The sequence below is a fragment of the Nuphar pumila genome, chromosome 9, assembly GCF_984573655.1.
Source record: "Nuphar pumila chromosome 9, dmNupPumi1.hap1.1, whole genome shotgun sequence".
Lineage (NCBI taxonomy): Eukaryota > Viridiplantae > Streptophyta > Magnoliopsida > Nymphaeales > Nymphaeaceae > Nuphar > Nuphar pumila.
In genome coordinates this window covers 11,750,776-11,775,553 of record NC_143257.1, presented here as the reverse complement: position 1 = coordinate 11,775,553, position 24,778 = coordinate 11,750,776, and the positions used below count along the sequence as shown (strand labels likewise).

The following is a 24,778-nucleotide window of genomic DNA, read 5'->3' as shown; positions in this document are numbered from 1 at the left end:
CAAAATTTGATGTAAGTTGAATTGTTTTCATTTTTTATTGTGTCTTGAGCCATGGGTAGATCAAGGAAAGGGATGAGTGGCATAGATATGATTATGGATTGGAATAGGAAGTTAAAGGTCTGAATCCATCTAGAGTGTTCATGAGGGTCAAGATACTTGGATCCAAAGTTCAGAAAAAGGTCCAAAAGGTGGAAGAGGTCCTGAACCATCAAGAAAGAGAGGAAAATGAGAAATAGGCACATGAAGAGGTACCCACTAAAAACAAAACCTAGGAAAATGAGAGGAGAGAAGGAATAAAAGGAAAGAAATGGGTGGAAGAAGAAATCTAGGAAAGAGAATAGAAAAACCATGGGAAGAAAAAATTTGGTAGGTTGAGAAAAGCCAAATCAAGATTGGGGAACATAGAAACACTTATCGTTTATCTAATGATAAGAAAATCCTAAGAAGTTCTAATGCAGCACATCTGGAGGACGAATGAAAATGAAAATCAGTTATGGGTGAGGGTTCATCAAGAAGTTCTAATTCTTTTAAAATTTGAGAAGAGCTAAATACGAATTTTCGTGAAGGTTCATCGAGAAGGAATCAGGTAATTTTCCAACCTGATAAATTTATATTACTTCAAAAAATGCATGAATATTGTTATTTTGTTCTCCTTAATTTTATAAAATGAATTCCAACTAAAATATTTATGGGTGAATGTTTTTGCAGTAATCCAATTAGCAAGACTCAGACTCCGAGGACGAAGTTATTTGACCTTGAGAGAAATGGATGCAACGCATTTAGAGGACACTTTCGGAAAAAATATGTCATCACACCTGAATGCATAAACTCGGTCCATCTTAAAGACAATTTTGCTTTTTTTTTATCTTTCTATTTCTTTTTGGAATCAATTTTGATCCAAATATGTGATGTAGTAGTATTTAGTATTTTTTATTTTTATAATTTTTGAATCCGATTAAATAATTGGATCAGGACGTAGGTCCAATAGCATGTTATAATATCTTTAGGGCTATTGAAAGGTGTAAGGGGTAATATGGGTATTTTTAATTTTTGTTTTATGAAACTGGATCATCTTTCTTTATCTTATGATCCACTTTCTTTTGGTCCAAATCTATTCTACTTGGATATGCATATTTTGCCACTTTACATTTAAATCCATGATTCCAAGTTATAGATTCAAAAAACAACTTATTGATCAAGAAAGAAGTAGATGACCTGTTGCACTGGTAGGAGGTGGGTAACCTCTTCCTAGACTCAATGAATGCAACTCTCATTGGCCAATGTAGGGGTGGCAATTGGGTTGGCGGGTCGGGTCGGCGGGTTGGTGGGTCAGAATACCTCAACACGAACACGACCTATTTATTAAACGGGTCGAATGTGGCAAACACAAACATGACCCATTTATTAAACGGGTAACCCGACATGGTTAACCCGTTTAATAAATGGGTCAGGTCGACATGACAAGATTACACGACACGGTGACCCATTTATTAAACGGGTCGACCCGATAACCGACCCGAGTAACCCGAATAACCTGTCTAATTGCAGGGCTACCCGCGTTGCCGGAAGTAAGTCACTGCAGGAGGTGGAAAACCCTCACCGTCTTAGTCATTGCTTTCTCGAGAAGGAGCCGTGAGAGGCAACGACTGAGAAGGACATCCTCGCCATCGTCGCTTCTCTGAGCTGGAGAGGGTTTAGTCCATCTCGTTCATCGGAGATCACCTGCAGCTCCGACTGCTCTTCTCCCTCTCTCTCATTTTCTCAGAGAAACGAAAAAGGGAACCCGATTAGGGTTTCCTTTTCCTTTTTACTTGTAAGCATTTATTTAAAAGAAATAATTTCAGTTTTGGTGCTGAATTTTTTTGAAAATTCTAGATCAAGTCTCATATATTGTTTATAGATTGCCCCGAATAACACAATTAGAAACGCAAAAACGGGTTGCGGGTTGACGGGTTCGTGTAAACGGGTTGACCCACCCGCCTAACCAGTTTATTAAACAAGTCAAACGGGTTGGCGGGTTGGCATACCCCTAATACGAACACGACCCGTTTAATAAACGGGTTAGGCGGGTCGACCCGTTTATGACACAAACCCATTTAAGCCAAACCCTAACCCGGCTAAGCAGCGGGTTGGCGGGTCTGGTCAGATTTTGCCACCCCTAGTCCAATGAGTGGTGGGACACCTCCTATTAAACCAAGAAGGGACACACATGTTATTAATCCTCATGAGAGATAGAGAACCCACTCTCGTTGGCCCTAAAAGGGCAGCCTTGTATTAGTCATAGTGAAAAATATCGTGATATTTATGAAAAATCTCGCAAAAAAATGCGAGATTTTAGGTAAACGTTTTAAACGGTTAAATCTTGCGAGATTTTTGGTTTGTGACATTTTCTCACGATATTATCGCGAGATTTACTAAATCTGGCGATAATATCTCAAGTTTTTTGTCAACGTTATTTTCCACGGTCTTAACGGTTAAGAGTCAGACTTAACCCTTGAAACCCTAGACTCTACTCTAGCATGTTTGCAAAAATGGTCCGACTGCAAAAACCCTTGAAACCCTTCCCACTTGTTTGCAAAAAAACAACAACGCTGTGACTGTGAGATCTCTGAGATGGAACAACTGTCCGACTGCAAGTCTGCAACAGCCAAGCCAACAGGTTCATCTCTCTCTCAATTTTTTATAGTTACGTTTTTTGCAGATTGGTTACGTTTTCTGTAGTTTTTCAGGGGTTTTATTGTTTTGAGCCTACAGATTCTTAGGGATTTTCAGGGGTTTTATTGTTTTATTGTATTACAGAGAAGAGCGTGGATGATACTAATAAAATGGTGGGATGATACTTTCTAAATCGTTTTTGCTTTTCAATTTCTTCTTTTAATAACGAATTTAGGAAATGGTCTCTATGATCCGGAAATCGATTCTCCTATAATTTCATCTTGTGGTAATCGAGGGTTGTAGTGTTAAAATCTTGACTCACTTGATGCTCAAGAGAGTATTCCATGATAGCAAAGGGTTCAAAACACCTTTCAGCATAATGGGCATCGATTGAGTGGTTTGCAGTGGAGGTGAAAATGATAGAAGCTGATCTTGGGTGTTGAATTATTGGACAAAATGATTGATGCAGCTTTCTTGTTTATAGATGGTGGATAGTTTTTGCATCAGTGGCGAGCATTTTTTCTTTTTGTGACTGTCTTGAAGAACGCTCGGTCATTTTCAGGCTTCATCAATTTAACCCACAAAGTGCCAGCTAACAAGGTTCTGAACCTGAGTCATCAAAGAAGGACCCATCAAAAACTGATCAACTAATCCAGCGATCATTTTTCCCAATACATCTGCTCTGCATAAACAGGGTAGCTCTAGGCCTATGCTCAGTTCATAAAATGGGTCCAAATCCGAGTATAGATTTTTTTTTCCTACTAGAAAGCTGGGGTTAGGCAGACCCTTCTATTTGTCTATGCAGTTTTACAGGTTACATTGAACTGGTTAAATAGGCTGACTGGGTTGCTTTTACACTCTTTTTTCATCCTCCTTTGTGTTCTTAGAAAAGGACTGAAAAGACTATTTTAATCACACTTTAAACTCTCTTTATTAAAGGCTAAAGAGAAGCAAAACAGTAGGAATATCCCACAAAGTGGTCTTTATAATAATTTGTCAAAAGGGAAAAGTAGAAAGCAAGGATGTTTCTTAGCACTTGCTAGCATTGATCCCACCATGGCACCCTCTTCACTCTCTATTTTTTTGCATGTAAAACTAAATTATTTTATTTTATTTTATTATTTTATTATTTTAGTTTTTTTTTGAGAATTTATTTGATTTTTTATTTTTTCCCGAGATTTTGCCGAAAAAAACTCGAGAAATATTCAAAAAGTTGAAAATCTCCCGAGAAATTCACTGCCGAGAAATTGCCGTTTTAAACTTTTGTCACCATGGTATTAGTATCATTGGGAGGTGGTGAACCTACATCCATTGGTCTAGGGGGCGGCAGCCCTAGCCTCCTCTCCTCCCACACATTTTTCCCTATTTTCCTCAAAGAACCCTAAGGAAAAAGGAAAACCAGTTTTGTTTTGTGAAAAAAAAGAGAAGAGTCTTGGAAGCCACCCCTCTCTCTCTCTCAGTGTTTCTCTGTGGCCGTCCTGGACGTGCGCTGTAAGAAGACCTCTTTGGCTGGACGTCAACCCTAGAGGGTCTGTGTGTGTGCTAAGACCCAACAAAAGGGCGTGTTCAGCCAGCTTCTGGTCGGAGCTAACAAATTTGAACCCCCCTTTCTCTGTTATTTTTTTCTTGTTGAATGTCTCGTATGAACTAAATATGATTTGTGTTTGTATCTATTTGCTTTTGCCCCTTTTTCCTCTTCTTATCTGAATCTATTTTTGGCTCAGAACATGAACTATCAATGACAATGACAGGAAAATATATTGTTGTGATTTGATTTTTTTGTGACTGATTTGTGCAATTTCATTGTTGACTATCAGGTTGTTAACGCTGATTTAAGTAGACAAAAAAATGTGGATGCAAAATCTGTTTAGACATTTTTCTTGAACTGAAATACTTTTCAGTTACCTTGGATGCCCGACATGCTGAACGTTGTTTCATTTTCTTGATCAATATCAGTTTGTGAACTTGATTGGGCATCTACCTAATCCGGTCAGGATCAAAACTTTGTTTGATTGAAGGTGAAACAGGGGGACACCTCTTGAATCTGTTTTCTTTAGAACTGTTAATGATCAAATTTTGTTGATTGAAATACCTGGCTGAGTATTCATTTTTTTATAAACTGATTGAGGATAGGGTTTAAGCGATCTTAACTTTTCTGTAACGTTTGAACGGTTGAATCAGACACAAAATTGTCCACTTGTGGGACCAGTTTTGACATCCCTGTTTGTTCACCGTAAAGAACTGAATGCGTTAGGTCCCTAGCATTGCTAATTATAATTTTTATGCCTGATTGTTTGATACGTATACCTGTTTTGGCTAAAAAGGCAATGTTTCGAGTGTTTTTTAGGTCCAAACTGCACTGAAACTGATCTATTTCTACTCTGCTTGATTATCGAAAACTAATTTTATTTGAATTGTTAAGAGTTCGACTAATACGAGTTAAATGTGATATTTTATATGTGATTTATCACTGACACATAGGATTTGATTCACGAATAAAATTCATGTGAACCCAAACCAACCAAACCCTATTGCGTTTCACAGTGGGGACGCACGAAGTGGGTATTCACTCCTATTGAGTTTTTCTGTTTTTTTTTTTTTGTTTGCTAGAATCTAACATCATGTTGCACTCCTATTGAGTTTGAAATTGCTCCATTGTGGATGATTATGAAGTCCTGGAGCAAGTGACTATTGTTGTCACCTTTTTTCTCTAACACGGGATCTTAGATTTTTGTAGTTTGTTAGGACTTAGTGATCAGGACACCGTTAGGGGATTCTTTTGCATCCCACCCCCAACTACCATTCCTTTGTGTCAGGTTGGTATCAGAGGGCAGCTTACCGAATTTCCTAATTTGGTAGAGTCCATGTTACTCCCCCTTTTCATAAACGAGGTTCACGAAGAACCTCTGATTAAATTCAAGAGTGAATCAATCTTCAATGAAGATGTGAGGAACAAAGAGGTCCAAAGCTTTATGATTTTTGCCAAAGGACACCGTGAAGAATCTCTCAATGAAATCCTATCTTCGATGAGTTTGAAGACAATGAAGACTCAAGAGAAGTTTTGGATGTCAGGCTTCTCCTGAGCCAAGTGAAAAAGGTGCATAGGATCCGATCCATGTACCCAATCTATGTAACATGTAATGTAATTTTTTGTTTTTCATTTATCGGGTCTGGATACACCAGACCCGGACCCATGCCTTAATGTAACTTAAATACCTAAGTTTAGGTCACGATTTCATAATAGAATTCGTGACAGCCGAAGTCGCTCTCTCCCTTTTCTCTCCCTCTTTATTTCTCTTCTCTTTCTCAATACAGGAACCGAGAGAAAAATTTACATGGTATCAGAGCAAAGATCCAACTAAGGGTGGAAGTGGATTCCGAAGGTGCCGAAAATCAAGGTTTGAGGTTTCGCCTACTCTTTTCTTCATCTCCTTCAGTTTTTTCTTTTACCACGATTCCAATCTCCACTTCTCCTTTCTCTTTCTGTTTTCCCACCTTTTCCTCGCTGTGAATCCCTAATATCACGTGGATTTCATTTCCACGATCTCTTCCTTTAGTGGATTCACATCCCATGTGAATCCCTAATCAGTTCACGTCACACAGGATTCACGTGAATCCCTAATCAGTTCACATCTCACGTGAATCTTGGTTTTTTTTATCCTTTCTGTTTTCTCATTTTTTCACGCAGTGAATCCCTAATCGTTTCACATCTCACGTGAATCTTGATTTTTTTTATCACGATTTCAATATCAACCTCTCGTTTTCCCTTTTTTGTTTTCCCAATTTTTTCATGCAGTGAATCACACGTGAATCCCTAATTTCACGTGTACTTCATTTTTGCGATTACTTCATTTAGTGGATTCACATCTCACGTGAATCCCTAATCTGTTCACGCAGGATCCAACAAAATTTTTGTTGTTCAGCTTGCTGTGGGACAGAAAACCTGTTTCATTCCTTTGCCTTAATTTTTTTTTCGTATCATTCTTGTTTTGACTGTTACAAGTGGGATTCACATTGAAAACTCAGTGCTTTCTTCTGACAGTTTCTGATCGGTCTATCCTTGAGTTACTACAGCCGAAAAAAAAAAAGGCCATCAGCAAACCACTCTGACTGCAGACTGAGCAATCTGTCAATACTCAAAAACTCAAAAAGGCGGTTCTCTTTCTTGTTAAAACCCTTTTCATGGATCTTCATTCCTCTTCATCCAACCTTTCCTCAAGTTTTCTCACAAAACTCGTTTCTGAAAAGTTAACTACCTCAAACTTCTTGATTTGGAAGAGGCAAATTATTCCTTTTATAAGGAGTCAAGGTCTCTTAGGTCACCTTGATGGAACCACTCCCGTCCCACTCGAATTTGTTACGAGAGAAGAAAAGACGACAAAGGAGTAAGTTCAATTGTGTAAGTCAAGAATGTTGAGTACCTCAACTGGGAAAGGAAAGATCAATCAGTGGTTGCTTACATCACTTCCACCTTGTCCCAAGAGGTCCTTGTTGCCATCCCCGACAATTGTACTGCTCTGCAACTTTGGGAAAAATTGGTTCAAACATATTCACAAGTTCCGCAAGCGAGAATGGTTTTTCTCAAGAGGGAATTCCAGATGTTGAGAAAAGATTTCATGACCATCATGGAATATCTGAACAAGATGAAGACTATCACAGATCAACTTGCAGTTATAGGATGCGCGGTGAATGACAGCGATATGGTACAACAGACTCTGAGTGGATTGGGATCCGACTACAACATGATCGTCACTTCCTTATTATGTCTCCCTTCTCTACCTACCTTTGATGAGTTGCGAGCAAAATTAATTCAGTATGAGATAACTCTGAAAGGGTTCTCTGAGGAATCTCACGTTCACACAAATTCTCAAGAAGTTTTTGCCACAGGGGTGTCTTATGGTAGAGGACGCGGACGAGGAGGACAAGGGCGAAGTGGACACGGAGGGCGTGGTTTACTTCCCACTCCAAATATGTTAGCTCATGCGCAGGGGCCAAGATCCATTCCTACTTACTTCCTTTGTAATAAAAAGGGGCATATCAAGGCAAATTGTTGGCATAATCCAGAGAAAGGAAAGGGTCCACAGACAGAAAACAAAAGGAAGTTCTCAAGCAGTGGAGAGATTAAAGATTTGTTGATATCTGCCTTGTCAGAGTTGTCGACTCAGGGGCAGCGACTCATGTAACAGGTGATGCAGGTAAGATTTCTCATCCCATTCCTTATTTTGGAAAAAGTAAGATTGTCACTGGAGATGGGTCCCACCATCCTGTTTCTCATGTTGGAAAAACTGTCATTCCCATGTCACATTCCACTCTTACTCTTTCTGACGTTCTTCATGCTCCTGACATTAAGAAAAATATTGTCTCTGTCTCCAAACTTATTGATGATAATAATGCTTCAGTTGAATTCACTCCCTTCTCTGTGCAGGTCAAGGACCTTCGCACGAGGGAAACATTCGCTGAAGGAAAGAGACGAGGCAATATGTATGTCTTTGAAGAAGCTCCTTGTCATGTTGTCCGCCCTGTCCACCTGAATTCAGAGCCTTCATTAGAGTCGTGTTCATCTTCTTCTGCTAATGTTTTTAGTATTTCTGAATGTAATAAGCCATTCTTATGGCATAGTCGATTAGGACATTGTGGGGGTCATTTCATTGAGAAACTTGTATCTAATAATCTCATTCCAAAAGAAAGTCTAAATAGGGATGAGAACAGTCACAAATGTTCCAGTTGTCTTTCCTGCAAGAGTCATGTATTGCCTTTTCATTCCATTAATAAGAGAGCTTCAAAACCTTTTGAGATCATCGTTCTGATGTATGGGGACCAGCCCCAGTTGTTTCTGGATCTGGGAGCAAATACTATCTAATCTTTGTTGATAGCTATACTCGATACACTTGGATATATTTCATAAAAAATAAGTCGGAAGTCTTCTCTTTGTTTCAAAATTTTCTTTCACTTGTCAAAAATCAATTTTCTGAGTCCATTCAATTTTTCCAATGTGATGGAGGTGGGGAATTCTCATCCCGTGATTTTATCTCTTTTCTTCAAAGTAATGGAATAGGAAGAAGGGTGTCCTGTCCTCACACCCCTCAACAAAATGGAATTGCTGAACAAAAACACAGGCATATCGTTGAAAGTGCCATGAGTATGCTTCATGACAGCAATCTTCCCATCAACTTATGGACAAAAGCCTTCCATTTTGCTGTGCATGTGATAAACAGACTGCCTATGGTTATTCTGGAAAATAAGTCTCCTTATCACTGTCTTTTTGGAACTTATCCCAGTTATTATGATCTGCCTGTTTTTGGATGTGTTTGCTATGTGCATATCGATCAGTCCCTGAGAAACAAGTTTCAAGACAAAGCCCAAAAGTGCAGATTTGTAGGATATGTAGATGACTACAAAGGGTATAGGTGTTATGATCCCAACAACAAACGTATCAGAACCTCAAGAAATGTTGTCTTTGATGAACAAAATTTTGATCACGCAGCTAACACAACGAGTATGCCAATTGAAATTTACCATCCTTAGCTAAGCTCAGAATTTTTTGCTGGCTCCAATGAAACATGTTCCTCAGATTGCGTGCGACAAAAAGAAGAGGTTTTTGAGAACACTGGGATGTCGGGGTCACAGAATGCAGAGGAAGTACCGGGCAGATACAAAGGCATTGTCTATTCCAGACAGAGACCGACAACATCAAGTCTTTTAGATCAGGTCTCAGACGCCAATCCTACTCCTTCTCATACCCTTGCAGTCAGAAAATCAAACCACATACGGCATCCTATTGACAGGTGGGTTAGCTATAACAACTTCTCCTTGGACCTTCAATTGTTTTTAACTGCCATCAATAAGGATGAAGAGCCCATCATGTATTATCAGGCATCAACTTCTATGAAATGGGTAGAAGCCATGAGTGATGAAATGCAAGCATTGCATGAATGTGGAACATGGGAAGTTGTTTCCAGACCACCCGACAAAAATGTTGTCGGATGCAAATGGGTCTACAAAATCAAGTACAAGCCAGATGGAACTATTGAACGATATAAAGCAAGGCTTGTAGCAAAAGGATTCACTCAAGAAGCAGGGCAAGACTATGATGAGACTTTTAGTCCGGTTGTAAGAATGAGAACGATTCGAATTATCATTTCCCTGGCTGTTGAACATGGATGGAAGTTGAGCCAGTTTGATGTAAAAAATGCATTCTTACATGGGGATTTGAAGGAGGAGGTATACATGGAACAACCCCCTGGATATCAAGAACAAAATTGTAAAACCCATGTATGCAGGTTAAAAAGAGCCATCTACGGCCTGAAGCAAGCCTCTCGCTCTTGGTTTGATAGCTTCTCATCTGAAATTCAGAAACATGGATTTTCACGTTCCATGCTGGACCACTCATTATTTATTTTTAAAAGCCAGTCTGTGACCACTCTATTATTAATTTATGTCGATGATATTATCATCACAGGAAACTCTGCGGACCACATTCAAGAAATAAAATACTTATTAGGTCAAAGGTTCAAAATGAAAGACCTTGGAGTTCTACGCTATTTCCTTGGTGTAGAAGTTGACAACCAGGCTCATGGATTGACACTCACTCAACACAAGTACACCGTAGATGTTCTCAGCAAGACAGGCACGAAAGACTGCAAACCTCTAGGAACTCCGAGTGTACTTCATCAAAAACTTAGCGCTCATGATGGAGATCTGTGTGATGACCCCACCAGGTATCGCAGCATAATAGGAATGTTACAATACCTCACATTCACTAGACCTGATATTGTTTATTCAGTCAATCAAGTGTCTCAATTTATGCATGCGCCACGTACTGGACATATGGAAGCGGTCAAGAGGATCCTTAGATATCTGAAAGGGACTCTTGGGGATGGATTGATATATTTACCACAGTCCCATGGCCAAAACGAGCACGAAATTGTTGTATATTGTGATGCAGACTGGGCAGGAGATCCCGACGAAAGAAGATCTACATCAGGATATTGTGCCTTCATTGGAAGAAATTTAGTCTCTTGGAGCAGTAGAAAACAAAAAGCTATCGCTAGATCAAGCACTGAGGCTGAATATAGATCCATGGCTGCTGCCACTGCCGAAGTCACATGGATCAGGCATCTTCTAATTGAAGTAGGAGAAAAGATCTCCCACACTGCCTTGTTCTGCGACAATCAAAGTGCTATCAGTATGTCATTCAATCCAGTACATCACAGTCGTGCCAAACACATTGAGATCGACCAACACTTTGTGAGACAGAAGGTTGAAGAAAAAGAGATTGAACCTGAGTTTGTCAGTACTGAAAGACAGGTTGCAGACATATTTACAAAAGGGTTAACCAAGGATCGCTTTTGGATGCTTAAAAGCAAGTTGTTCATGGTCCAAAACCATGATCAACTTGAGGGGGGGTGAAAAAGGTGCATAGGATCCGATCCATGTACCCAATCTATGTAACATGTAATGTAATTTTTTGTTTTTCATTTATCGGGTCTGGATACACCAGACCCGGACCCATACCTTAATGTAACTTAAATACCTAAGTTTAGGTCACGATTTCATAATAGAAATCGTGACAGCCGAAGTCGCTCTCTCCCTTTTCTCTCCCTCTCTATTTCTCTTCTCTTTCTCAATACAGGAACCGAGAGAAAAATTTACACCAAGCCACTCTCTTCACTCTTGAATTTGGTTTGAGTTCATGAACAAACTAGAGAAGATTCACATAACTGGTTTGAATTATTATTTTTTAGAATGTATTTCATTTTTTTTGTTCTGAAACAGGAATTGAGTCATCATGCAGTATTCTTTGCCTGAAATCATTTCTTTATCTAAGATTAAGATGTCAATCAAAAAAATATTTGTTGATGGACAACATTTTTCTAAGATTTTGATAGCTTTATCATAAGGTCAAATCCTTAAATATTATTTCTGATAAAATATTAAGTAAAAAACATCTTTTGTAAATCCTAAATCATTTTAAAATTTGATAATAGTGGAGTCAGGTAATTTTTAAACTTGATAAATTTATATTACTTCAAAAAGCGCATGAACATTGTTAATTTGTTCTCCTTAATTTTATAAAATTAATTCAGTCCAAAATATTTATGGGTAAATATTTTTGCAGGTACTATGGTAATCCAACTAGCAAGACTGATGCAACACATCTGTAGAATGCATTCAAGAAAAATATGTTGTCAAATCCGATGTTAGCTCTTATAAGTTGGCGAACACAGAACATGCTCTTCCATTGGGTCTTAGCACACGTACACACCCTCTAGGGTTAACGTCCGACTAATGAGGTCTTGTTGCAGAGCACGTGCGGTACAGCCACAAAGGGCTTTCACACACACTACAAGGATAAGGAGCTTTAGCAGCGACATTTGTGGCTGCTATTAGTAAAAATGTCACTGTTATTGAGTCAATATTGGTAGCACTATTAGCAGCAACTTTCCTGTGGCTCTTATTGATTCAGCCAACAGCAGCGACCAATTAACGACTTCCTAAGTAATCACTGCGCCATTAGATGTGGCTTCTGATGTGGCTGATATTGTTAGCAATAGCAGGGACAATTAAATAACTGTTATTAATAAGGGCCACTAGCAGCAATGTTGATGTGGCTGCTATAGTAAACATTAGAGGGTACAATAGTGTCACCCCTATTGCTCTCTAGTAGGTTAGTAGCGGCTGATATTGTTAGCAATAGCAGGGACAATTAAATAGCTGTTATTAATAAGGGCCACTAGCAGCAATGTTGATGTGGCTGCTATAGTAAACATTAGAGGGTACAATAGTGTCACCCCTATTGCTCTCTAGTAGGTTAGTAGCAATAGCAGCCATGTTAACGTGGCTGCTATAAAGTAATAGAAGGGACAAAAGTGTCGCCTCTAATTCTCTCTATAACAGCCAGACAAAATGTCACTGCTGTTGCCTCCTACAAACACCAAAGCACAAATTAAAACCTGCATGTACAAGCCATGTAAAGTTCAAGCAAAACAAAACATTAACATCATGTTTTGGTTTCAATGACCTGCAAGAACATCAATACCTGCATCAATTAGGTCACCCCCAGATTGGGCAGGCTTGCAATGCATTTCTTGACCGACTTTTGGTTTTGCTTTGCTATGCCATATTTCTGACTTTTGGTTTTGCATTTCACAGTTTTCAATAAACATATGATGTCCAATGCCAGATCCAATTAAATAAACATGAACTTTCTCTTTTCTATCAGCAAATTGAAAGATAGATAGATGCACTGAATGTCATATGAGATTCTTGTTTTGGTCTAAAATTTTGATAGGGGTCCAGGTTTGTGCAGTATTTAATTGATAACCTTTGTGTTAAAGTGTTTAATTCATTATAGAAAGATCGATTGCCATTACAAACGATTGAAAAACATTTGGAATGGTAAAGCAGGATGCACATCTCTCAAAAGATGAATAAACATTTATTGCTCAATAAGTGATCAATAATATCTGACAACATCAGCAAAATAGAGTATTTCCCAGTATTTTCATATATGTGCCAAAGTTTTTCAGAGGAAATGCAACAGAAATATCATACTGATTGTAGTTTGGATGATTATATAGCCCTTGGATACAAATACAATTAATGAAATTGCAGATAGAACATTGATGGATATAGCTATCTGAAATCAGATTGTGACTGTGGGCTATTGCCATGCGTAATCGCACAAAACAACCTAGCCTCCTGGCGCATGGTTGTACATGTGCATATGTAGTAGATGCAAGCAAAACATTTACACATTACAGCTAAATGGTGCATCTAAGCAAAATAACATGTATAAAGTATTTTTATTTATAGCCAGCAGACACAGTGGATGTATTGCAACACAAGCTATAAATGTTAGATTCCAAGCAACATGGGAGTTCAACACTCTGGAATTTATTCTAACTTAGGTTCAAGATGGAGATGCAATTAATTTATTCTAACTTAGGTTCACTGGAGCTGCTTTAGAGAAGGAAAATGATGAATCATGTTTCTTACTGAGTTTTTAGGCATCGAAGGTGTCATAGGGATCAACTGTCTTGACTGCTTAATAGCCAATTCCTCAAGCTTCCAAGTCTTGATGGACACCTGTATCAAAGAAGACAAGGTATAAAACAATAGAACAGTTTCTCAGCAATTTTAATATGAAACACATGCTTGTGGAGTGGTACGAGCATGTGCAGGAGCAATAGTTAATGTTTCAGCTGTATTAAGACCAGCTGGTGTGCTTGGTGGCACAGAAACTGCACTTGCTGTGGCAGTTTGTTGAACAGATAAAAGCATGGGGTTGTAGCAATTATAACAGGAACTTCAGCCGAAGCAGATGTCTAGCCATCACCGCCAATAACAGATGTGCTGCCTAATGGTAAGGCTTGAACAACCATGCTAAGGCCAGGAGAAGGAACTCTACCTATATCAGGATCTCCTGTACTAAGAAAAACATAACAATACCTGCAAGACTGTATGACAATTAACATCGAAGGGAAAACAAATAAAGAAAATAAAGATTGTATGTACCATACAGAAAATAAGCACCCTCTACGAGTTTTAGAGGTTTTTGCTTCAAAGTTCAAAGGTTTTTTTGCATCAAATGCATACAAGTTTTAAGGGTTTGAACATTACATAATATACAAGTTTTAGTCCAATATACAAGTTTCTGAAAACATAAACCAACATAAAGAAAAGTGTCCTTCTGTGACATCCTCTACGATTTGTTTATGTGTGAACCACCTGCAAACATAAACCATGTCCCTGACTCGAGGATGGACCTTCACATCCCCGACCGTGTCCTCGACTCAAGGATGGACCTTCACATCCCTGACTCGATAATGGACCTTCAAGCCCCGATCTGAAGACATGTTTAACATAAAATACATAGGTTAGGGATTACATTAACAAATAAATCTAACAACTTGATTAACAAATAAAATGATTGAAGCAATGCCACCATGCATCCAACCTCTAGCCATCTAGATGTCCCTATCACAATATAAGATAGAGGTTTGCTGGACTATATTAGAGATTTGCTGTTAAATATATATATATATATATATATATATATATATATATCTATATATATAGCCATGGTCTATTGCACACAAAACTGAGAGAGAGAGAGAGAGAGAGAGAGAGAGAGAGAGAGAGAGAGAGAGAGAGAGAGAGAGAGAGAGAGAGGCCAATGCTAGCTAGCCCTGTAACAATGTAAAAGCTGTAAGTGTTTTTTATTTTTATTTCTTCTTGCAAATATATTTTCTATTTTTAATTTATCCTTTTTGCAGGTAAAAGAGGTGTGGGCCTCTCATAGAGACTTCACGTACACTATGGAAATCATAGAGTAGTCCGACGACACTCTGGTTCTTCCCGTCTACCGATGGAGAATGAGATATCTTCTCTGCCAGAAACCTCCCAACCTCCAGAAACCCTAAGGGTCCTCCGCATTGTGACCGCTTCTAGGGCGTCCGTTCTCGCCCTCATCGTTTTCTGGAGGTTCCTCGCCTCTCCCTACGACACCTCCGCCTCCTTGAACCCGCCGTGCCTCTCGTCGGATGCCGTCAGGGTCATCGACCCCCCGTCGCGGCCCGTTCGCTGGCCGGCGGTTGGCAAGGCCATCGAGGATAGCATCGTCTGGGATGGCGTCTACTTCGTGAGGATCGCCGAGTGCGGGTACGAGTACGAGCAAAGCTACGCCTTCTTGCCGCTCCTTCCTCTGTGCATTTCGTTCTTGGCGCGATCGGGTTCGTGAATTTCTTGGTTGCATGATTTGTTTTTTGCTTTGTTTAGCTGTTTTCTTATTGAGATTCATCATTGGAGGCTTGATTTTATGGAAACGAAATGGAAATTGGACTCGCATTTTGATAACCGTGTCTAGCCAAATACATCACAGTAAAATCTGGTAAGGGACACATAGGAGTTTATGATTCGAAGATCAACTGGTGTATTAATTCAACGTTTTTGCCTGTGGGTTTGAATCATCAATGCCGAAGATTGGCCTAAATCTAGTCTCGCTTCAACTCCACGGCCGATCATCTTTAGATTTAAACAAGCCTTGGTCAATAGTCATAAGACTGGTTCAAATCTTGCCTTAGAATCGATAAAAGAATCAAAACATGATTTCGTCTAGAAGTAAAATGCTTTTGCAAGACATGGTGTGAAAATCTTCGAAGAAAAACGTAATCTTTTCAGTAAAAATGGGGGCATTTGTTGCCATAGAGACGATTTTGTATAATGAGCATCATGAGACGGGGAGAAATTTGATTATGAATTTTAGTTAAGACTGAAATTCATTGGGGGTGCAAAGATGAAAGAATGCCAACATACGCAAAAAACGAATAAATTCTTTCTTCGTTAGTGTCTTTTTGGTTATATTTAGGATCCTGTGCTTCTCTACATCTATTGTTATAACCTTGGAAAGATCTTTATGCACCCGAGTTTGAAGATGTGCAAAATATTTCTTGCCATAGAGGCGACTTTGTATCATGAGCACCATGAGAGGGGGAGAAATTTGATTATGATCTTTAGTCAAGACCCTGGAATACACTGGGGTGCAAAGAAGAAAGAACGACATGTGTGAAAAGTGAATAAATTCTTTCTTTGCCAATGGTCTTTGTGGTTATATTTAGGATCCTGTGCTTCTATCGTTATATCCTTGGGAAGATCTTTATGCACCAGAGCTTGAAGGGTGCAAACATATTTATTCCCATAAAACTGCACATGGTTTTGATAGTGCAATGCATTTCAAGAATCAAGATCTAAATTTTGTGAGGCCTTGATTTGGTGGAACATCTTATGTGCCAGAAAGTTAGTTATCTTCCTTCACAGCAAGCATTTCTTTTGTCTTATTCAAATGAAACTTCATTAAAATCAAAATTCTGTTGTAATATGCATATAGAGGACTAACTGCATTTAGATTAGACAAAATTAATGCTTGATCTCATACTTTGCTGCAAAATTCTCATATCCTGTATGATTTCTTCATCTGCTCTTTAGTTAGATTGGAATATGTTTCTTTTTTTATTTTTTAACATTCATAATCTAGCTGATATAAATCCAACTGTGGGTAAACCTCCAAGGCTGGGACTGAAGTACGTGATTGAAACAAAGATGCCCCTTTATTTACCCAATTTTGGTGAAGCATCACAGAAGATCTACTTGGCCATACTTGTCAAACTATTTGTTGGTTTTGTTGTCAAGTTTCTTTTGAAGAGCTGGACTAAAGAAAACAAAAGCAAGGTTGTAAAAAGCATATCGTAACCTGTATTTGTCAGGCTCAAAATAAGATACATATCAATCATATCATATCGTAAAAAATCGGATGTTTTGGATAAAACATCCAAAAAATCCAAAAGAATCAATAAAATTTCTAGAAAAATCATCACACAAGAAACAATGATAAATTTTATAAGATAAGACTATAATATCATATATCAAAACAATTATATGCGATGTCATGCATGAGACATCGAACATTAAATAATTAAGATAATATGTTATGAATATGATGCATATCTCACAAGAAAAATGCAAACTGTGACATAATATACATATTAAACCACAAAACTAAACTAACAAGTTACAAGATTCATAATAGTCTGTTTTTATATAAACAAAAACAATATCATAAAGTGTTTTTCAATGCTTACAAATTTTACATAACCAAGTTTTTTGAAAAAAAAAAGAACTAGATAAAGTCAATCATGATCATGATCATCATCTTTTTTTTTTGAAAGAAATTTCTCCCAAAATCACTCTCAAGCCCTTTATGAATGAGCATAAACTGAGCTCAAAGGGCCTTATATGTTACGAAAAAATTGAAATAAGTGCAACTTCAACTGCACTTATTGGAGTGTATTATAACTCATAAGATACAGGAGTGTATTATAACTCATAAGATACAGGAGTGTATCATAAGATACACCCAATACGGGTACGATATCCGCCCGTATCGAGATACAGGTGTGTATCGTATCATAACACCACTTAGGCAAGATACGTATCATGCAATACACTATGATACTTACAATGAACAAAAGTTAGTCTTATTCTACATCATTATTCTTGATATTCATGTTAACAAACACTCTTTTGTTTTAGTTACGTACAGTGTTATCAAAAACGCGCCTTGAGGCACAAAAGGCATGCCTCGCCTTGAGGCGCGGCCCTCTGTGCCTCAAGGCGCAGGTCTGAGGCGCAAAAAAAATTTATTATTTTTTTTACAACAAGATTTCTGAGACATAATCAATAAGATTTTTGTAGGTTAATCTCATATATTTTTCAGTTATGTATTTAGTTTCTTAATATATTACTATATTTTAACTTTTTTTGGTTAATCTCGTATATTTTTTAGTTATTTCAGTTATGTAATTAGTTTCTTAATATATTTTAACTTTTGTTGGTTAATCTCATATATTTTCCAGTTATGTAATCAGTTTTTTAGTTACTTTTATATGTTAATCCCATATTTTTTAGAATAATCTCATATATTTTAACTTTTGCAGGTTAATCTCATATATTTTTCAGTTATTCCAGTTATGTAATCGGTTTCTTAGTATATTTTAACTTTTGTTGGTTAATCTCATATATTTTCCAGTTATGTAATCAGTTTTTAGTTACTTTTATATGTTAATCTCATATTTTTAGAATAATCTCATATATTTTAACTTTTGTAGGTTAATCTCATATATTTTCCAGTTATTTCAGTTATATAATCAGTTTTTTAGTATATTTTAACTTTTGTTGGTTAATCTCATGTATTTTTCAGTTATGTAATCAGTTTTTAGTTACTTTTATATATTAATCTCATATTTTTTAGAATAATCTCATATATTTTAACTTTTGTTGGTTAATCTAATCTCATATATTTTCCAGTTATATAATCGGTTTTTTAGTATATTTTATCTTTTGTTGGTTAATCTCATATATTTTCCAGTTATGTAATCATTTCTTAGTTACTTTTATATGTTAATCTCATATTTTTTAGAATAATCTCATATATTTTAACTTTTGTAGGTTAATCTCATATATTTTTCAGTTATTTCAGTTGTGTAATCAGTTTCTTAGTATATTTTAACTTTTTTTGGTTAATCTCATATATTTTCCAGTTATGTAATCAGTTTTTAGTTACTTTTATATGTTAATCTCATATTTTTAGTACTTAATTGAGATTTTCTATTTCTTATTGGTTGTTATTTCATCAATAAAGCATTTCTTTATTTATTTGTATTCTTTGATATTTTTTTAAAGTTTTCAAATTTTTTTTGAGGCTTACGCTTTACGCCTCGCCTCGAGGCTTGCGCCTCGCCTCGAGGCTTGCGCCTCGCCTCGAGGCTTGCGCCTCGCCTCGAGGCTTGCGCCTCGCCTCGGTTTTGGGTGGAATGCCTCGCTACGCCTCAACGATTTTCACAACACTGGTTACGTAAGTTCAATAACTTTACCACAAATCATTCATTTTTAATGTTGTAGGCAGCATGCTCAGATTTTATTCATTTTGGAGATATACTTATGTTTTTGAAATCCCTTTAATAAAAGGGGATCCATGTTTGTAGGTTACTTGTTTATGAGCTTGATTGTGCTTGCCTGGTGGATTTGCAGTATTTGCACCTCTTGTTCCACTATTGGGTTACAGGGCAGTGTTGGGCGTATCTGCATATGTTCTGAATAATTTGGCCTTTTGCCTTGCATCAATTTACTTTTACTGGTAAGATATCTAATTTTGCACATTTGGACAACTTAGCTGTTGGAGTTCCATAAGAATTCATTAGTTTTGCTTGGTCTTTTTTGTCAGATCCAGATTTTGAGGTCGTTTCCATACTAATACTGTGCCGAGCTTTGGCACTTTCCTTTTCATTTATTTATGCTGTAATATGAAATCTTGGTGAGCTTTAAAGAATTAAGTTGTGAGGATTTTGTAGGTGACCTGAAGAGCTGATGAGCTCAGCATGTCAGTTTTGTGCATATTTTGTCTGATATAGGTTTTTCTTTTCTCTATCTATTTTTGATAGCTCAGTGTGATGTTGCTCTAGTGGAAGTTTTGTAAGTCTACTAAACCGATGCCTATTGACTGCTTTTCCCATGCTTCCTACTGCTTTCTTCTTAATGCTCGGGAAGGCCATCCAATGTCAGTCTTCTGAGAAATTAGATAGTAACCAAAGATTATGTCTACGATTCTTCTTTACGTGTCATTTTTGTTGTTTACCTGCTGTAAGATAAAAAAAAGATCTAAAGGTTCTTTTCTCTGCAGGCTTTCATTCATCATCTTAAAGGATTCTAGAGATGCTTTTCGGGCTTCTGTTTTTTTCTGCTTCAATCCAGCCTCCATATTCTATTCATCAATGTAAAACTAAACCCCTGCCAGATGAATCTGTAGGCCTCTTGGTAATGGTTGCTATGAAGTTGGTAATTTGTATTTCCTTGATCTGTCAGATACTCGGAAAGTCTATATGCCCTTCTTTCATTTGGAGGGTTATATCATCTGCTCTGCCGAAACAACACGAAAGCTACAATTCTGCTTGCTTTTTCTGGTTCTGCAAGGTCAAATGGATTTCTTAATGCTGGGTATTTCTGCTTTCAAGCAATGCATCAGGCTTGTGATGCCATTGTGCAGAAAAAGAAAGTCAGTGTAAGAATGTAATTCTGGATTCTGTTGTGGTTTTCTAGCATCATTGTTCATGTTTCTTGAGTATCATGTAAAAACTTGAAATCCATTTTTATGTATGAGCTTTTAATTCAAGGATCATGACTACTGATTTTGTAATGTAATCTACTATATGCAGAGGAACATGTGTGTGTCTGTGCATGTGTGTGCTTGCATGAGCCTGTACATTTTCAATTTAACCAATCTTATTTACATGGGAATTTATTCTTTGCTGCTTACTGTTGCTGCTGTTGCTGTTATCTTAATGGATGATAGGCCAATTTGGCACTGTACATGTCAAAGTTTCAATACAATGCTTTTCAGAATAATTGCATGCCAACTTTCCCTTCCTGAAGAAATTTTGCATTTAACTGAATATTGGTTTCCAGGTTCCTTTGAGTAGCTTTGTCTTTCTTGATTTGTCACAGATACATGGCTTTTACTTTTAGTTGAGTTACTGTGATACAAATACCTGTGATTAGGTAAGAAAGCATTCAATTTTGAGAAGACTACTAAGATGCTATTTTGAAGACGATATAAACAGTTTTTAGCACTCAACATTTTGCTGTGAATCTGTATTTCCATCAAATGTCGAAAAAGATGCTACATATATTTGTTTTGACAACTGATAGGTTTTTTTTTTGTGGCAGTAAACTGCTAAGGTTTATTATGTCTCATCTCTGGCAATTGAAAACCAATGAATCTGAAAAGCAACTCAGTGGGAATTTTACCATGTTTGATTGGCAACCCGTTACAATAACCTCTGCCATGAAAGCATCTTATGATAAGAATTTGGTAATTCAGGCATCTGGAAGTATATATACCATGGAAATGCAGGCTTAATTTTTCTGGTTATAGTTCTACAACAATTTTGATATTGTGAAATGAAATAACTTATTGGAGAGTTGAGATTGTAAGCTATCATTTAAAGGATAGATAAGATTATATGTGACTGTTAAAAATGTCTAAGAAACAAATGTAGATCACAAAAAGGTCTATATACATAGACATATATCAATTAGACACTTCCCTTCATGTTATACAAGCATCAACAGTAACCATTGAGTGTTTGGTGAAAAGCTAATGAAAGCAAGTTGAATGATATTTGGTAACAAAATTTGCACATGCTTCGATGAAGAAAAACATAATTAGAGAAATATTGCATTGCAAGTACTCTTGCTGAATCATAAAGCAAGTTTAGCAAAGAATAATGTAGATAAATGACATAACTAAAATTTTGGGATTTTTTAATTGGTTATTGTTGCAACATGATGAAGGAAATGAGGGGATAGACTGGCCATGACTCTAACGTTTGCTGATGGAGAGGAACTACTTCATAATCTTTGGCTTTTTTTTGATAGGCAAGCTGGGAATAACCCCCATGTGATTTGAAATGAGATGTTGGTATGATAGTGTGATCTAACCATCGAGCTATCTCATTTGACCCCCATAATCTTTTTATTAATATGGACTTTACCCTAAAATGGTTAAATTAATAGGGGTTGCAAACATAAAAAATTACCACATACCATAAAACATAAGATTATGTAATAAAGAATCAAAATACAAGACTTCTGGGAAGTTATGATTTTGCCCCTGCATCATATGCCTCCTCAACTGGTAGGCTTGTCTAGGTCAATCAAACCAATTTTAATATCATATCTAAAAGAAAAATAGAGAAGAATAATACAAATGTTAGAGTTCTTATGGTGACCATATTTGGTCTAACCACATGCCCTTTTCTGCATATATTTTTGCTGGCTATTATGATTATTTAATTTTGTGAGGGCATTTTTTTCAGTTACTGAATGATGCTTTATGGACAAGATGCTCTATTGTTTTTTTTTTGTGGAACTGCACCTTCTTTGTATTCACTATTTCTAGTTAGCATAATGTAAGTCCACACAATTATTTTCTGTAGCTTTGAGTTTTAAACAACTTTAAGGTTTTGTTTGTATGGAAAGTAAAAGTTGATGCTCGTGATGAAGAATACCAGTGTGTTGACAAAACTGATGGAAATACCATGGAGAATATTGGGTCTCCAAAATATCCAGAATTTGAATTATCAGCATCATGAATGAGAAAGGATATTCTTCTTAGCAGGACTTTAATTTATCCACCATTGTTAATTTGAGTGATCACAATACTTGATCTGAAGTGGTTCAAATGTAAAATTTGAATCGCAGTGAATTTTAGCAAAAGCTCTTCCTTTGACCAAATACACCCTAACACTAAAGAAACAGTGCTCATTTTGATGGAAATTCAACCTTACGTTTTTCAGAATCAGTAATGTGTACTTTTCTGATATTGTTAAATGCTGATGCTGGGGTTCGGTACCAATCTTCTGTAAAATATTCTTGTTATTTTTGCCTGTAAAATATTCTTGTTATTTTTGTTGCAGTTGGCATTGCGGATTGCCTTTTCTGCAGTTTTCCAATCTCTAATTGTTTTCATGCCCTTCATTTCATTTCAAGCGTATGGATTCTATAACATTTGCCGAAGAAGTTCCTCAGATGAATTAAGGCCTTGGTGCAAATCCAGAGTGCCGTACTTATATGGATTTATTCAAAGCCATTACTGGTAAGCCTCAATATTATTGTGAAGGCTGAATAGCAATAACTTTCACACTTGGATTTATTTTCATAAATGTCATTAATAAGCTTTTTACCTTGTTACACAACCGCTTTTATGTTTTCACAAGTAGTTCTGATGAAATTACCTTTTGTTTTACAGTTTTGGTTAAGAAAATTACAGGTTTTGGTCAGACATTATCAGTTTTTGGGTGGTGCAATTTTCCTGTCATGACTCCTCTTTTTGTTAAATTCTGTTGTTTAAAATGTTTAAAATGGCTATGGTGCATGGTGTATTCACTTTTTTCATTACTTTGGCCAAGGTTGCTGATCGAGGTAGTGGGAGCGAGAAGCGATTCCGGAAGAGAAATCGGGAAGTGAGACACTTCTAAAATTTTAAATAGCGGGAAGCACAAAACGACATGGAAGCGAACTGGGAATCGTATTGAAAGCAACAAGAAAATCAAACTGGAAGCAACCTAGGAATCAAACCGGAAATAAAAAGGATTTGTTGGGGAAACAAAGAGAGAATCGAGTGGCAAGTGAAAAGGAAACGAAAGGGAAAGCGAATAGGAATAAAACAGGAAGCAAAAATGTAATTATATTTTTCTTAATTAATGAAAATATAAAATTTATGGTATCATGGACAAAATAAAGCATGAGTACATAACATTCAAGCTGATCTATTAATCTCAAAACTGAATCATATATGCAAGTGCAACCATTTAACAAATGCATCATGTTGCAAGCATTTAATAATTAATACATCAACAAAAATTCATATTCCATAATCCATACAACAAGAATTTAAGAGCTACTAAATATAAAAATAATAAAAACATTATCACATTATTGGTAGTAAAAGCATAAGCTATAGAAAACTAATAAATTTGGTTAAGAAACATACCTTTTTTAGGAAATTTGTTATATGAGGTTATGATCCATGCAAGATAACAAAATCAATAAACTAAAAGATTACATGGAGATATGGTTAAAATTTTTAACTCACAAAACAAATTATACATTTAAGCACTAAAAAACATAAAGTAAATTAAACAATTCAAAGTTTAAAGTTTAAACTTTAAAACTATCAGTTCACTTCAACATTCAAACTTCAAAGTTCAATGTTCAAACCATCAAACCAACAAAATATTACAAGTCTGTAACAAAAAAGTCACCACCAAAGCAACCTAAGAGTTTTCAAACTACATAATCAAGAGTTCATAGTCAATAATTTGTCATCTTTCTCTTCTTCGGTTCAACAATAGATTCGGAAGAACTTCCTGCCTTTGCCTCTCCACATCCACACCCCCATTCCTTCCATTTTCTTCATTTCCTACAATGAATATTGTTAAAATGTTCAAAAAGTTTAATTTAAAATATAAACAATACATATGCAAGAAAGTAAAAAAACACAAGATATATAGTGCATACCTCGCCTTGGTCCGCTGCTAAAACCAGCAGAAAAAAACAACAATGCAAAGCAACATGGAAAATGGAGAAAAATTGAAAAACTGCAGAAAGAAGTAGAACGGCAGGGAAGAGGAAGAGGAAGAGGAAGAGGAAGAGGAAGAGGAAGAGGAAGAGGAAGAAGCACAAGACAAGGAGAAGAAAAGTGTAGGGAAGAAGAAGAAGAAGACAAAGAAGAAGCATAGGGCGAGGGATTAAAAGAAGAAGAGAAAGAGAAGTGCAGGGGAAGAGGAAGAAAAACAAGAAGAAAAAGAAAAAGTGCAGGGTAAGAGGAAGAACAATAAGAAAAAGACGGAAAAGGAGAAGTGCATGGGAAGAGGAAGAAGACGTGCATATATATATATATATATATATATATATATATAGAGAGAGAGAGAGAGAGAGAGAGAGAGAGAGAGAGAGAGAGAGAGAGAGAGTAGGGCATACCTTGTTAGGAAGGCAATGATGAAGCCAC

General features: G+C 36.8%; 1 protein-coding gene across 3 annotated transcripts in view; it reads left to right on the top strand.

The window, feature by feature from the left end:
- Positions 1-2,543: 2,543 nt before the first annotated feature.
- Positions 2,544-24,778, top strand: part of LOC149828418 (uncharacterized) — a 60,370-nt gene continuing 38,135 nt past the window's right edge. For all 3 annotated transcript variants that reach the window (XR_016434284.1, XR_016434285.1, XM_090017568.1), the window contains exons 1-6: positions 2,544-2,659; positions 14,934-15,389; positions 19,243-19,348; positions 19,892-19,984; positions 20,074-20,269; positions 22,686-22,864. Coding sequence is in view for 1 of the 3 variants with exons in the window: in XM_090017568.1 (XP_089873694.1) it covers positions 15,026-15,389; positions 19,243-19,348; positions 19,892-19,984; positions 20,074-20,269; positions 22,686-22,864 (938 nt within the window). In the remaining 2 variants the exon portion in view is untranslated. The remainder of the gene's footprint in view (positions 2,660-14,933; positions 15,390-19,242; positions 19,349-19,891; positions 19,985-20,073; positions 20,270-22,685; positions 22,865-24,778) is intronic.